Consider the following 14,627-nt stretch of genomic DNA (forward strand, 5'->3'; position numbering starts at 1 on the left):
AAAAAAAAAAAAAAAAAAAAAAGACTAAAAGAATTTTACCTGAAAATATTTCACACATGCCGATTTGTGTGATGCATTTGGAGTTTTGTTTATTGTTTAAGGTAATCTATATAGTCTTTGGTATATTCCAAAGCCGCATTGAATTATGGTGATATTGGAGAGTAGTCCTAGTTATTCAGTAAATTCGAAATCTGGACAATGGATAATACTGTAGAAAAAAATTCTACTTAAAATCATAAAATGTCAAATACAGAAATTCTAAAGAAATGTAATTTAAATTGACTAATACTATGAATGAAAGCCAAAGGACATGAACTAATTTATATTATTGAGAAATTTATATTGAAGTTAATTGTGCTTGCAACTGTGACGTAAAACCATTTTAAGTGTTCGTTTTGTCTTCTTTTTTCTTCCCAAGAATGGCATCAGGAGGAGCCCAGTGTGTACCTGGTGATTGCAGGCCCTGAAGTAAGTTGATGTGCAGTAAACATTTATCTCATCTGTTTTCCTCTTTGTATTTTTCATGTATTTTCTACAATTAGTTTACATTGCTCTTCTTCTTTTTTTTTTTTTTTTTTTTTTCAAATTTTTTTTAATTTTCTTTTTTTTTTTTTTTTTTTTTTTTTTTTTGAGGCAGAGTCTCACTCTGTTGCCTGGGCTGGAGTGTAGTGGCGCGATCTCGGTTTACGGCAAGCTCCGTCTCCCGGGTTCACGCCATTCTCCTGCCTCAGCCTCCCGACTAGCTGGGACTACAGGTGCCCGCCACCACACCTGGCTAACTTTTTGTGTTTTTAGTAGAGACAGGGTTTCACCGTGTTAGCCAGGATGGTCTTGATTTCCTGACCTCATGATCTGCCTGCCTCATCTTCCCAAAATGCTGGTATTACACGTGTGAGCCACCACGTCTGGCCTCCATCACTCTTCTTACCAAGTGGGTTTTCCTCTTTTGAAGTAAATGAAGTCAGTTTGCCTCTTAAAAAATGAAAAGTAGGCCAAGGTTACAGATCATTACAACGACAATGAATCTTTACGACTAATTTATTGCTACAAAGGATAACTAATAACTTGTATGGAAATACAGAGGAGTCTGGCCGGGTGCACTGGCTCATGCTTGTAATCCCAGCAACTTTGGGAGGCTGAGGCCGGTGGATCACCTGAGGGCAGGAGTTTGAGATCAGCCTGGACAACGTGGTGAAACCCCTGTCGCTACTAAAAATACATTTAGCCGGGCATGGTGGTGGGTGCCTGTAACCCAGCTACTCAGGAGGCTGAGGCAGGAGAATCACTTGAACCTGGGAGGTGGAAGCTGCAGTGAGCTAAGATCGCACCACTGTACTCCAGCCTGGGCGACAGAGCAAGACTCTGTCTCAAAAGAAAAGAAGAAAAGAAATACATAGGAGTCCTATAAAAAGAAAATTAAAGTTATATAAAGTGAAAATTAGTTTAATTTGCTGCATAAGACAAATATTATATGTGATCCAAATTATCTTTGAAATTTCCTTAAATTGCTCGACAAACTTGGTGCCATTCCTTCCACCTAGCATCAGATGGCAGGTGACACCTTTGGGAGTCTTGTTGTGTGGAAAATGAGTATCTGTAAATCCGAGAAACATGCTGGGATGGGAGACATTGTTACCCGACCATGGTGGCTGTGACGGAGGAATGGAGCCCCCAGGAGCCGCTTGCAGACGCCACCTCCCATTCTGCGGGGACTCCGGGATAGTCACTCATGCCTCACCAGATCAGGATCCAACACGTGCTGTGTTCCACGTCGGTCCTAACAGAAGTCCCAAGCACTTAGGATTTACAGAATCTGTGGCTGCGCTGGTCATCTCATGAAAATGAATCTCGTCTTTACTCCAGGTGGTTTGGAAAACAGAATACGCCTAGTTTTCCAGCCAGACAGGGTGAGCCGCTGCCAGTGACAGCTCCATGTCTTTGTGGGGTTTCTTTTTTTTTTTTTAATTTTTTTTTTTGAGACGGGGTTTTGCTCCTGTCACCCAGGCTGACAATGGCGTGATCTCGGCTTACTGCAACCTCTGCCTCCTGGGTTCATGTGATTCTCCAGCCTCAGTCTTCCTAGTAGCTGGGATTACAGGCGCCCACCACCACACCTGGCCAATTTTTGTATTTTGAGTAGGGACCATGTTGGCCAGGCTGGTCTCGAACTCCTGAGCTCAGGCAATCCACCCGCTTTGGCCTCCCAAAGTGCTGGGATTCCAGGCATGAGCCACCGCACCTGGCCTCTTTGTGGGGTTTCTGTTCCAGGGTTGCTGCTGTGGCCTGAGTGTGTGCATCCCTCCAAATTCCTGTGTTGAAACCTATTCCCCAGTGTGCGGGTATTAGGAGGTGGGGCCTTTGGGGGTGATTCAGGCATGAGGGCAGATTCGTGCCCATTAGGGAGGCCCCAGAGAGTTGCCTCACCCCTTCCACCAAGCGAGGACACAGCAAGCATCTGGATGGGAAGCAGGCCTCGCAGACACCCATCTTTCCCGCACCTCGATGTTTCTGTTGTTTGTCAGCCTCTGCTTTATGGTATTTTGCAATAGCAGCTCCCATGGACTAAGACAGCTGCCTGGTCTGCAGTGTTAAATAAAAGTCTGTGTGGCTGCGCTGGTCATCTCATGAGAAAGAGCTTGCATGACTCCAGGCAGTTTGAAAAGCAAGACACACTTAGCGTTTCCAGTCAGATGGGGTGTACCACTGGCAGTGACAACTCCGTTTCTTCGGGGGGAGGGGGTTCTGTTTCCGGTCCCTAAAGCAGCAGTGTCCCTGAAAATCCGAGTGAAGGGAACGCTGCACAGCTGCCAGGAGCCTTGTCTGTTCTGCGGTTTTTCTTTATATAGTCTTTTCTAGTTCCCTAGGGACCCATAACAGCATAACATGGCGTTACAAGCTTTTCTCATTATTTTCAAAGGCTGTTGGAAATATTTACCTAGAAAGGGCCACATAAGGAATTAAAAATGTCAAGGGCTAGGCCAGGTGTGGTGGCTCAGGCCTGTAATCCCAGCACTTTGGAATGCCAAGAGAGGCTGATCACCTGAGGTCAGGAGTTTGACACCAGCCTGGCCAACGTGATGAAGCCCCATCTCTACTAAAAGTACAAAATTAAAATACAAAATTAGCCAGGCGTGGTGGCCTGCCCCTGTAATCCCAGCTCCTCGGGAGGCTGAGGCATGAGAATCACTTGAACCTGGGAAGCAGAGGTTGCAGTGAGCCGAGATTGCACCACTGCACTGCAGCCTGGGTGACAGAGCAAGAGTCCATTTCAACACAAACAGCAAATAAAAACACCAAGGGCTAGAATCTGTGTGGCCACATTGAATACCATATGGAAGATAAATGACGCTTAAATGTGGCAGTTCGTTAACATATACCCACATATACACATACACACATATGTGCGTGCACGTGCACACACACACACACACACACGTTAAGTGCTAGCATTGTAGTAGTAACAAGATAATTTCCAGTGCGCTCATTCATGTTAAGTCCCATAGAGGTGCGGTTATCATTATTACCTTTAAAAATTCTCGTTTCATTTTTCTGTTTGAAGAGCACTGAAACAAAAACTTCTAGTTTGATGCTAAAATTCTGGCTAATCAAGAGAGAAGGCCTCAGACGCAGAGCCATGGGCGGGCAACAACAGTATCTAACAGGCATTGAATAACGTGGTTTTCTTTTTCATTGTTTTCATTCTGATGATCACATCCCGTTTATAATGCTTGATACCGGCTTTCCAATGATGAAAATTTCCTTTCAAAATAAGTTGACTTCACAGAAAGTATTAAATAAGCAGCAGTGCATGTAGATAGGACAAACTATGAAAGTGCATGCGACTAGCCAAAGTTTGGGAGAGTTCTGTACAGTATTAGCGTGTGGGCTGGAAATACTTAAAACGAACCCCTGCTGGAGAAGAACATCCAAACACTGGTCACAACGTCTGGCTTTTTCTGGATCACATTTCCTTTCCAGGAAGCTGGTATGGGGGGCAAATGCAGGGGTACACAGCACTGGGTATGTGACAGAGCCCTCTTCCAGAGAAGTAAAGGCTCATTGTGCACATGTACCCTAGAACATAAAGTATAATAAAAAATAATAATATTTATATATCTATAAAAAAAAAAAAAGACTCGGGGCACATGTAAGCTGATTGCAGAGGCAGGAGAAGAGAGAGCTGCTGGAACAAAGGACGCTGCCTGCGTTGGTCTTTCCTCTTTAACTTGGCTGCCTGCTGATGAGGGAGCAGGTACTCTGTTTCTTAATGACTTCTTAAGTAATAGTCTTTTAGGAGAGACGCCATCGTTGCTGCTGTTGTTTTCATATGAAGCAATCAGAAATGTTTTTCACTTCCCGGAGGAAATATGTCTCTTCTACCACCTTTTTTTTTTTTTTTCAATGAGACGGAGTCTTGCTCTGCCGCCCAGGCTGGAGTGCAATTGCATGATCTCAGCTCACAGCAACCTCCACCTCCTGGGTTCGAGCGATTCTTCTGCCTCAGACTCCTTAGTAGCTGGGACTACAGGCATGTGCTACCACGCCTGGCTAATTTTTTGTATTTTTAGTAGAGTCGGGGTTTCACCATGTTGGCCAGGATGGTCTCAATCTCCTGACCTTGTGATCCGCCCACCTTGGCTTCCCAAAGTGCTGGGATTACAGGCCTGAGCCACTGCGCCAAGTCCCCCCCCCCCTTTTTTTTTTTGAGACGGAGTCTCACTCTGCCACCCAGGCTGGAGTACAGTGGTGCAATCTCGGCTCATTGCAACCTCCACCTCCTGGGTTCAAGCAAGTCTCCTGTCTGAGCCTCCCGAGTAGTTGGGATTACAAGTGCCCACCACCACGCTCAGCAAATTTTGTATTTTTAGTTGAGATGGGGTTTCACCATGTTGGCCAGGCTGGTCTCGAACTCCTGACCTACAGTGATCCGCCTGCCTCGGCCTCCCAAAGTGCTGGGATTACAGGTGTGAGCCACCGTGCCTGGTCCCTTTCTACCACTTCTTTATGGAACACGGCACCTCCCCTCTAACTTTGGTTTGCCTGCTTTTGAAAGCACAGTGAGTGTAAAAAGTGTTTGTCTTCCCTCCTAAAGTGGCTGTTAGGAATCTTGTCCCTGCAGGGCTGGGAGCTGATTCTGCAGGACAAGCCACAAGTCCAGAGGCTTCCTCTTTTTATTTGAAGGGGTGAATGTGTGTGTGTTTTTATTAAAAATAACGCCAGTGAAATGCCTTTATTTTTAAGGGCTGGGAACTAATAAACACTGTGTGCATGTGAGCATATGTGCACGTGCACACACATACACACACACACCCCCTGTTGGCCTTGTGTGTCCTACAAAACGCATCTCTGTATTTTCTTTCCTTTCTTAATTCTGGAAGGAGGTCATTGCAAAATGGTTTTGAGCAAGGATTGCCATGGCTTTGCCTGTTGAGGAGTTGACAGGGACTTGACTTTCCAGGATTAGGGAACAGTCGGGGGCATGGGGCTGGCTGAAGGTGCTGCCGGCTCCTGTCGGTGATGGAAAGCCCTGTCTGGGGAAGCTTTAGCTCCGCCATGGTTTCCAGAGGCCCCCCCTCCATTTCCAAGCTAGTCTAACACATCTGTAACATATCTGATGACAAGATACGTGGTAGGCAAGTCCAGGTCCCAGATGAGTCCCCTGGAGCCCACACCCCAACTAGATCGCCGTCCCTGAAATCTCCATGTCCCCATCTGGAGCTGCACGTCCAGCCCAGCATGTTCGTTGGCTTGGGTGGAGCAGAGAACACAAAGTAGTGAGAGGAAAGGGTAGCTAGGAGAGGCAGCACTGCAGCAGAGTGTCCGAGACCTGGGTGGGAAGGACGGTGGTCTGAGAGTTTTTTTAATTCATTGCCATAAATTATTAAGAATTCTAAAGCACCTGTTTCATGAGGCACTTTGCTATCTATAATTAAAGCAGTCCTAGGAAAGGGAAAAGTGCACCCTTTGGTTATGGATTTGTTGCTTAAGCAGACAGGTCATAAGCGCCAGGTTTGTGCCTGTTTACACGTAGCCCCGAGCTGTCCTGCGCTTTGCTGAAACTGAGGCCTCCACTTCCAGTTGTGGTTTACAGTGAGGCCGCCGGTCTTGCCAGCCTCGGTGGGCCTTTAGCAGAAGCAAAGGCTCTGGGTACGACCCTACTTTAAGATCTCTGCCTTGTCGAAGGTCTTTCAAATCTAAGGGAAAAGCAACAGCCACCACCACAAAAACCTTGACGTCATTTCAGTGGGTGAAATAATTTGAGTTTCTACATTTCTAAGGCCGCACTGAATCTAACAAATTACAAGCCCCATCCAATAACTTGTTTACTTCTTGGTTCCCTCTGTCCCACTGAAGCCTCCCAGACTGGGTGCCTCCCAGACTGGGTGCCTCTGGGCACGTGTTTCAGTGCCTCGCATGCTGCAGATAGGCTGGTGTCTTCACGTGTTGTTTGTTTTTAACTGTAAGCAGGGTGCCACTCCTCTCTGGGAGAGACAGCTTTTAGAAAGTGGGGGAGCCCTGTTTCCTAAAAGCCCTGTTTCTCAGTGTCCATGGTGTCAATGCGTTACCAAGGCCAGTTTCCAGTTCCTCAGCCGACATCACTGAACACAGAGTGGGGAAGCGATGTGGGTATACGCAGGCAGTGCCCGTGCGCAGGCGGAGCCGATTCCCCCACACGCATTTTACACAGTAACCCGCCACACGCGCACACACCCACACACATGTGCACGTCAGAAACAAGCTCTATTAAACAATACGCTTTCTTTTACTTCATGCAGTTCATGCATTCTGATTTTTAAAAAACTGTTCCGGGCTGCTCTTTGTGATGATATGCTATTCTATTCTATGCCATTTTGAGAAATGCTTGTTTTTATTTTACCCCAAAATTGATTTTATAATTTGCTACCTAGGGTGTAGTTTGAAAAGCTGTGACTTGGGTGACCCCGGGTGGAGGGTCTGTGTGTGAGTCTGTGGGTGTGTTGGACCTGCCAAAGGTATTCTCTGGTTAGGGCCAGTGCACTTGCTGCTTCCTTGGGGTGCAATTCTCTCTCTGCAGACCTCAGTCTGGCTCAGATGCCACCCTCTCAGATATGCTTCTCCTGAGTACTCAGCTGAAACTCCCCATCTTCCGTCATGATTAGAACATTTCCAAACATTGGTTAATTTTTAGAGGCAAGCATTCAATTTAACATCATTTCTGAATACAGAACTAGGAGGGGACTAAGACGATTTCATGCTTCAAGTTGACTGTTGCCTGCAGTGTGACTAGTGTACATTCTGAAGACTGGGAGGTGGATCTGAGAAGTGGGTGAGAGGTCAAGTCTTGGGACACATTAAAATTCTTATTGGAAAAACTATGGCATACATTAGATTTAACGCCCTTAATTTCACCACTATTTGTGACATCCAACGGGAACGCACTCTGCTTTGGCCCATTTCTTTCTCTGTTAACTGCAAAGCTCAATGAACACACTGTTTAGGTATCAGCTAGACACTTTGGAGGGCTGGAGTTTTTCCAGGTCACGTTCGGTGCCACTTAGTACAAAATTGCATTGACTTACTGTGTCTTCAAAGAGACATTTTTTTTTTTTTTTTTTTTTTTTAAGATTGTTGCTCTGTTGCCCAGGCTGGAGTGAAGTGGCACGATCTTGGCTCACTGCAACCTCCACCCCCTGGGTTCAAGCAATTCTTCTTCTGAGCATCTGGAATTATAGACACGTGCCACCATACCTGGCTAATTTTTTTTTTTTTTTTTTTTTTTGAGACAGGGTCTTGCTCTGTCACCCAGGCTAGAGTGCAGTGGTGCAATCTCGGCTCACTGCAAGTTCCACCTCCCGAGTTCATGCCATTCTCCTGCCTCACCCTCCTGAGTAGCTGGGATTACAGGCATGTGCCAGCACACCCAGCGAATTTGGAGATTTTAGTAGAGATGGGTTTTCACCATGTTGGCCAGGCTGGTCTCGAACACCTGACCTCAAACGATCCGCCCTCCTCAGCCTTCCAAAAGGATTACATACATGAGCCACTGCGCCGGGCTACTCTACCATTTTATAAAACGCTGGTAGAGTAGAAAATGCAAATTAAAAAGCAGATAGATGATATTCAAAGAAAGCCTGGGTGACCGAGTGACTCTCACAAAAAAAAAAAGTAGTAGAGATGTTCTTAGATTGCCTAAAATGTCGCTGAGGCTGCATTTTTAAAGTATATTTGTTTGTTTACGTATTTATTTGTAGAGATGGGATCTCTCTATGTTTCTCAGGCTGATCTGGAAGTCCTGGTCTCAAGCAACCCTTCCACCTTAGCCTCCCAAGTCACTGGGACCGCAGGCTCATGCCATCATGCCTAGCACTGTTTTAGTTTTCAGATGCCACACACATGTTTATTTTTGCGTTAATTCTTAGCAAGAACTTTTTAAAAAGATGGGTCGTAGTCTCATATGAAATTCATGCGATCATTCAGTGCTAACCGCTGGCAAGTTAGTTAACACTCCTAGACCACAGCCACATGGCTGTGTAGTAGAGTGGTCACACACATGTCATGGACCCTGGATCCAGCTACCTGGGTGCACAGTCCATCCCTCAGTTTCCCCATCTGTAAAATGGGGATGACTGAGCTAATACTACCTGCCTCACAGTTTGCAGCGGGGAGTCGACGAGTGAAGACTTAGACAGTGCCTGGAATAGCGCCTCGTTCCTAGGCAGTGTCCTGTGAGTGTTAAATAAAATACATTTTCATGCTTGATGTTTCTTTTCTGCTTTGATATGCGGAGATTCTGTTTTAGCTGCAGGATGGTTTGAGCGTGGCTTTGGTTTTCTATTAAAGCTTCTTTGATCTCTCAGCTCAACCATTTCAACGAAGTATATGGTGTCTGCTTGCAGGGGATCTTGTGTGGGTGCATTTTCTGATGCTCTTTGATAAGGAGCAGGGTATGAACATTTGGTTTGAGCATGACAGCTTAATGACTTTCCACGATAACTTCTTATATCAAAGATTATTTCCCTTAAGCCTAGGAGTTGAAACAATGTATTTTGCTCTAGAAAATAAATAAGCTTGGAAGGAGGAAATGAGAATTATCATTGTGGCTTGCGATGCTTTTGCCTTTTAAAATTTCATGACATGTGCTTTCATTAAATACAAATATCCCCCCTTCTTTTTTTTCTTTATCTCGCACTTTGTTCCATGTGGCTTCACTAAGAAATTTGAAAGTGAACTGATGTGGAAGGTAAATCCAGAAAATGTAATGCAGTTTTAGTTTCAACTTGAAAGTTGCTGTTAGGCCTTCAGTTAAGTTTTAGATGAAGTGTTTTGTGGTTTTATACAATTTGATTTTTTTCCTTGATAAATTATTTTCACTAAATAGTTATTCATGAGAGCAGAGGCATGCTAATAACATTAAAATAAGAGAAATTTCTAACTAAAATACTCATAAAATGTGATTTTGAAAATTAATATGTAGAGCCCAAAAAAGGCTTTCATTGGACTGTGTGCTTTTTCATGGTAAGATATTGTGGATAAAGAGTAATTCAGTTGTTTAGGATAATTCGAGCAAAAGGCATCAGAAATGGGAAATGGAAAAGTAGGGTCAGCCGGAGATCATTCTTTTTGCAGATATTATGAGCACAGAACTGTACGCAGGGCCCTGTGCATGGCCTTGGGAGGGACATGGAGATAGGAGAATGTGGGCAGGTATCAAAAGAGGTTGGTCCCTGTGGTAGGTGTTATGATAGCGTGGGGTGGAGATGTTACATCTGGACAGGGTGATGGGAAAGTGTCTCAGAGAGGGGGCATTGCCTTCATCTCAGAGGATGAATAGGTTTTGGGGACAGAGGATGACATTCCTGGTAGAGAGAATGCAGGGACACAGACACCGATATGGTTTGGCTGTGTCCCCACCCAAATCTCATCTTGAATTGCAATCCCATAATCTCCACGTGTCCCGGGAGGTCATTGAATCGTGGGGGTGGTTACCTCATGCTGTTCTTGTGATAGTAAGTTCTCAAGATCTGATGGTTTTATAAGGGGCTTCCCCCCCTTGGCTCTGCACTTCTCCTTGTTGCTGCCATGTGAAGAAAGAGGTGTTCGCTTCCCCTTCCATCATGACTGTAAGTTTCCTGAGGCCTCCCCAGCCCATTGGAACTGTGAGTCAATTAAACCCTCTTTCCTTTGTAAATTATGCAGTCTTGGATATGTCTTCATTAACAGTGTGAGAACAGACTAATACAGACATGGATGGGGTGTAGTGGGTAAATTAATCAGTAGGTAGGCTTTCCATAATCTACAAAAGCTTATGAACTATACCTGATGAAATACTTTGAACAGAAACCAGAGAGGCAGCAGAGCACAGTTTTACAAATTCAGCCCCAGGAGTCAGCCTGACTGTGAGTACTGGCCCAGCAACTTTCTAGCTGTGTGATCCTGGTTAAGTTATAGAACTGTCTGAGCTTCAATGTCTTCATGTGTAAAAGGCAGGTAATAATAACCAGGCTGTTGGAAGAAATAAGCTAATGTATGTGAAGGACTCAGCATATGTTCTGCACAGAATAGGTGGCCGAGAAGTATAGACTATTAACAGCAACAACAGCAATAAACAAAAAAATTGTGTATGGCTATGAATTTTTCTCTTGAAATAGATTTCTAGGAATTCTTTTAAATGTTCTTATGCATCCAAATTTACTGAAGGCTAACAGCAAATTTTCAGTGACTTGGTGACCTCAGGGATGTCAACAAGCTTAACATTACCAATCCTTTGGGTTAAATCTCAGGCTTTCTGGTCAACTGAAGGAGCTGGGATTTAATAAACACGTGAAACAGCTCCTTGCCAGAAGAAAGGAAACAAAGTTTCTGGAAAGCAGCATTATTTCAGTTTGTATTATAAACTGTTGGGATATCATCATATTCTTTAAACCAACTTGGTTTGTAATTCATAATGCCTACTGGTAAAGTGTAAATGAGAACAGAAATTGAATATGCCTTCACTCCTGGCTCATCAGGAGTAGCAGCTGGGAAGAAACTGCAGGCATGGCATTAGCAAAATACGTTTAGACCCTCTGCCTGTATCTTTCAATAAATGCTTAGAATTTTGTGTTACACTTGCATACATTTAGGAATTTTTTTTCAGTGTTTTAAATTTCTATTCATTGTCGATAACACCAGGAGAGGCATGGGTGTTGGTTGTTTTGTTGAAGACTTTGCTGTTGGATGAGCCAGATATGGTAACTATATACTGCAGCTTTGTCCTGAGTGGGCTGGAAAAGGTGAAACAGCACCCTAGGAAGGTCCTCTCAGTACCTCAGTAAGCAAACTTACCTGAGGCCAGGTCATTGCACAAGATGAGGTCATTGCACAAGACGAAGTTGCACAAGACGAGGTCGTGTCATGGTGAGGTTTCTGGTGGTGAGGAGTGTGGCTTCTGCCCTTGGGAACACAGGGGTTCCTTTCAGGCAGTCAGGGAGCTTCTCTCTACTTCCCAATTCTGGAGTGTTCAGAAGTGTGGCAATGCCACTTAATCTCAGATGTGTAGTTAATCAAAAAAGTACACACTTGAGGCTGGGTGCAGTGGCTCACACCTATAATCCCAGCACTTTGGGAGGCCAAGGTGGGCGGATCACTTAAGGTCAGGAGTTTGAGACCACCCTGGCCAATATGGTGAAACTCTGTCTCTACTAAAAAAAAAAAAAAAAAAAAAAGTACACATTTGAGATTAAGCTTGGCCGGGTACAGTGGCTCATGCTTGTAATCCCAGCAGTTTGGGAGGCCAAGGCAGGAGGATCGCTTGAGCCCAGGAGTTCGAGACCAGCCTGGGCCACATAGTGAGACCCTGTATTAGTTCTCACACTGCTATAAAGAACTACCTGAGACTGGGTAATTTATAAAGAAAATAGGTTTAGTTGGCTCAAGTTCCTCAGGCTGTACAAGAAGCACAGCCGGGGAATGCCTCAGGAAACTTTCAATCACAGCGGAAGGCGAAGGGGAAGTAGGCGCGCGTCTTACGTGTCTGGATCAGGAGGAAGAGCTCAAGGCTGGAGGTGCCACACACTTTTAAACAGCCAGATCTCCCGAGAACCCCATCATGAGACAACACTGGGGGATGATGCTAAATTGTTAGAAACCACCCCCATGATCCAATCACTTCCTACCAGGCCCCACCTCCAACACTGGGGGTTACAATTTAACAGGAGATTTGGGTGGGGACACAGATTCTAACCATCAGACCCCATTTCTAATATGTATATATATATTATATCTTATATATGTACACATATATGTGTATATATGCATATGTACACATATACATATAATATACATGTGCGTATACATACAATACATATATTACATATTATGTACTATATACATATATATGTGACATTAAGCTTATAGATTATTTTGTATTGGTGGTGCTGTCTGTAGCTCTCATTGTTATTTTCTTCCAGTATTTTTCTTTCTTTATTTTTTTTTCTTTGAGACGGAGTCTCGCCCTGTCTCCCGGGCTGGAGTGCAGTGGCCGGATCTCAGCTCACTGCAAGCTCCGCCTCCCGGGTTTACGCCATTCTCCTGCCTCAGCCTCCCGAGTAGCTGGGACTACAGGCGCCCGCCACCTCGCCTGGCTAGTTTTTTTTTTTGTATTTTTTAGTAGAGACGGGGTTTCACGGTGTTAGCCAGGATGGTCTCGATCTCCTGACCTCGTGATCCACCCGTCTCGGCCTCCCAAAGTGCTGGGATTACAGGCTTGAGCCACCGCGCCTGGCCTTCTTCCAGTATTTTTCTAATAAGACATTGACATTTGACTTTTTTCTTCTGCAACACGTATAGCAGTTACTATGTCCCAGGCACAGTTCTAACAGCAACCAGAGAGGCAGCAGAGCATAGTTTTACAAATTCAGCCCCTGGAGTGGGCCTGAATGTGAATACAGGCTCCGCACTTCACATCTTCTAAGTCATTTACTCCTCCGAGCAATCCCAAGGTTCTAGAGTTCTCACTGGACAGATGAGCAAACTGACACGCGGAGAGGTCCGTTAATGTGCATGAGGCTAGTTTGGTGCCTGGGGGGCCTTGACCCTGGCCCTCTGTATCCGGAGTCCCCTCAGTCTGGTGCTGCCTCTTTCTGGTCTCCACATATCCACTATCCACTACGAGTTTGCTTAAAAATTTGTGGCCTGTCTTTGAGGAGCAATAAGTTTGAACAGGTTGCCATTAATTTTTGTGTGAATTCAACAATTGTGTTATTAGCCTTCAGGGATGCAACAGGACGGAACACAGTCCCTGCCCCAAAGACCTGTTCCTTCCAGATGCAAAGTAGGAGTCAAGTTGGGACTGGAGGATGTTAGGTTGTGACTAATGCAAAGGCTGCCCCGGCCTTTAAAAAGTTGAGGTGGAATTCACATGCCACGAAATTCACCATTTTAGAGTGCACAAGCCAGTGGGCTTTAGTCTATTCACAAAGTTGTGCAACCATCACGCCTATCTCATTCCTGAATATTTTTCTCACCCCAAAAGGATACCCTCTATCCACTAAGCAGTCACTCCCCATTTCCCCCTCACCCCAATAACCCCTAATTAGATCCTAAGCAAGCCCTGGGTAACCGCTAATCTACTTTCTGTCTCTATGATTTGGCTGCTCTGGCCATGTCATAGACATGGAATCATACACTCTGGTCTTTTCTGTCCGGTGTAACTCACGTGGCATCATGTTTCCCAAGCTCACCCTTGTTGTGGCTTAAGTCAGCACTTCCTTGTCATGGCTGAGTGGCACTCCTTTGTATGGACAGGCATGTCACGATTACTCATTCATCAGCTGATGATCAGGTCCTGGCCTTTCCAACTGTTTCTGAGAAGTCATCCTGTTAAAAAATATTTTGATGGTCAGACCTTTAGTCATAGACTTCCTAAGGATTCCAACCTATTGTGCCTGAATGATTTTATGACAAAATCCTTCTGCACCATTTAAGCAACACTTTCACTGCAAAATTCGGTTGTTGTCCAATTGTCCCATTTCTGGAAACAACTCTGTCTCAAGACCTTAAGTTGACTGAAGGGGTCTCACTCGCCACACTCAGGTGTAACCATACAGGCTCCTAACCAGAGCCTATATGTATTCTTTGGAACATTCTCTCTCTTCTTTCTCTTTTTTGAGACAGAGTTTTGAGACCCAGGCTAGAGTGCAATGCCGCAATCTCAGCTCACTGCAACCTCCGCCCCTGGTTCAAGTGATTCTTCAACTTCCCGAGTAGCTGGGATTACAGGCACTTGTTACTACACCTGGCCAATTTTTGTGTTTTTAGTAGAGACAGGCTTTCACCATGTTGGCCAGCAGGTGGGTCGCGAACTCCTGATCACGTGATCCCCCCCTCCTCGGCCTCCCAAAGTGCTGGGATTGCAGGCTTGAGCCACCATGCCCAGTCTCTCTCTCTCTGTTTTTTTGTTTTTTTTTTTTTTTTTTTTTTTTTTTTTTACTACTATTTTTGTTATTTAATAGCTGGGCTCATAGTACCATTTCCTACTACTTTTTTCCCTCTGAATTGTTGAGTCTGGCTCTGCTGCCATTCGACGTAATTCGCTGGAGACTTAGCCTCATTTCAGGCTTTTGCTAACATGAATCTTTCTTTTTTTTTTTTTTTTTTTTTTTTTTTTT

General features: G+C 44.8%; 1 protein-coding gene across 1 annotated transcript in view; it reads left to right on the forward strand.

Annotated features, from left to right (window-relative positions):
- Positions 1-14,627, forward strand: part of GLT1D1 (glycosyltransferase 1 domain containing 1) — a 122,733-nt gene that overhangs the window by 63,753 nt on the left and 44,353 nt on the right. Inside the window, exon 8 of the mRNA XM_017867537.1 lies at positions 419-468. Coding sequence (XP_017723026.1) covers positions 419-468 — 50 coding nt within the window. The remainder of the gene's footprint in view (positions 1-418; positions 469-14,627) is intronic.

Source organism: Rhinopithecus bieti, unplaced genomic scaffold (assembly GCF_001698545.2).
Source record: "Rhinopithecus bieti isolate Rb0 unplaced genomic scaffold, ASM169854v2 scaffold_3615, whole genome shotgun sequence".
Classification (NCBI taxonomy): domain Eukaryota; kingdom Metazoa; phylum Chordata; class Mammalia; order Primates; family Cercopithecidae; genus Rhinopithecus; species Rhinopithecus bieti.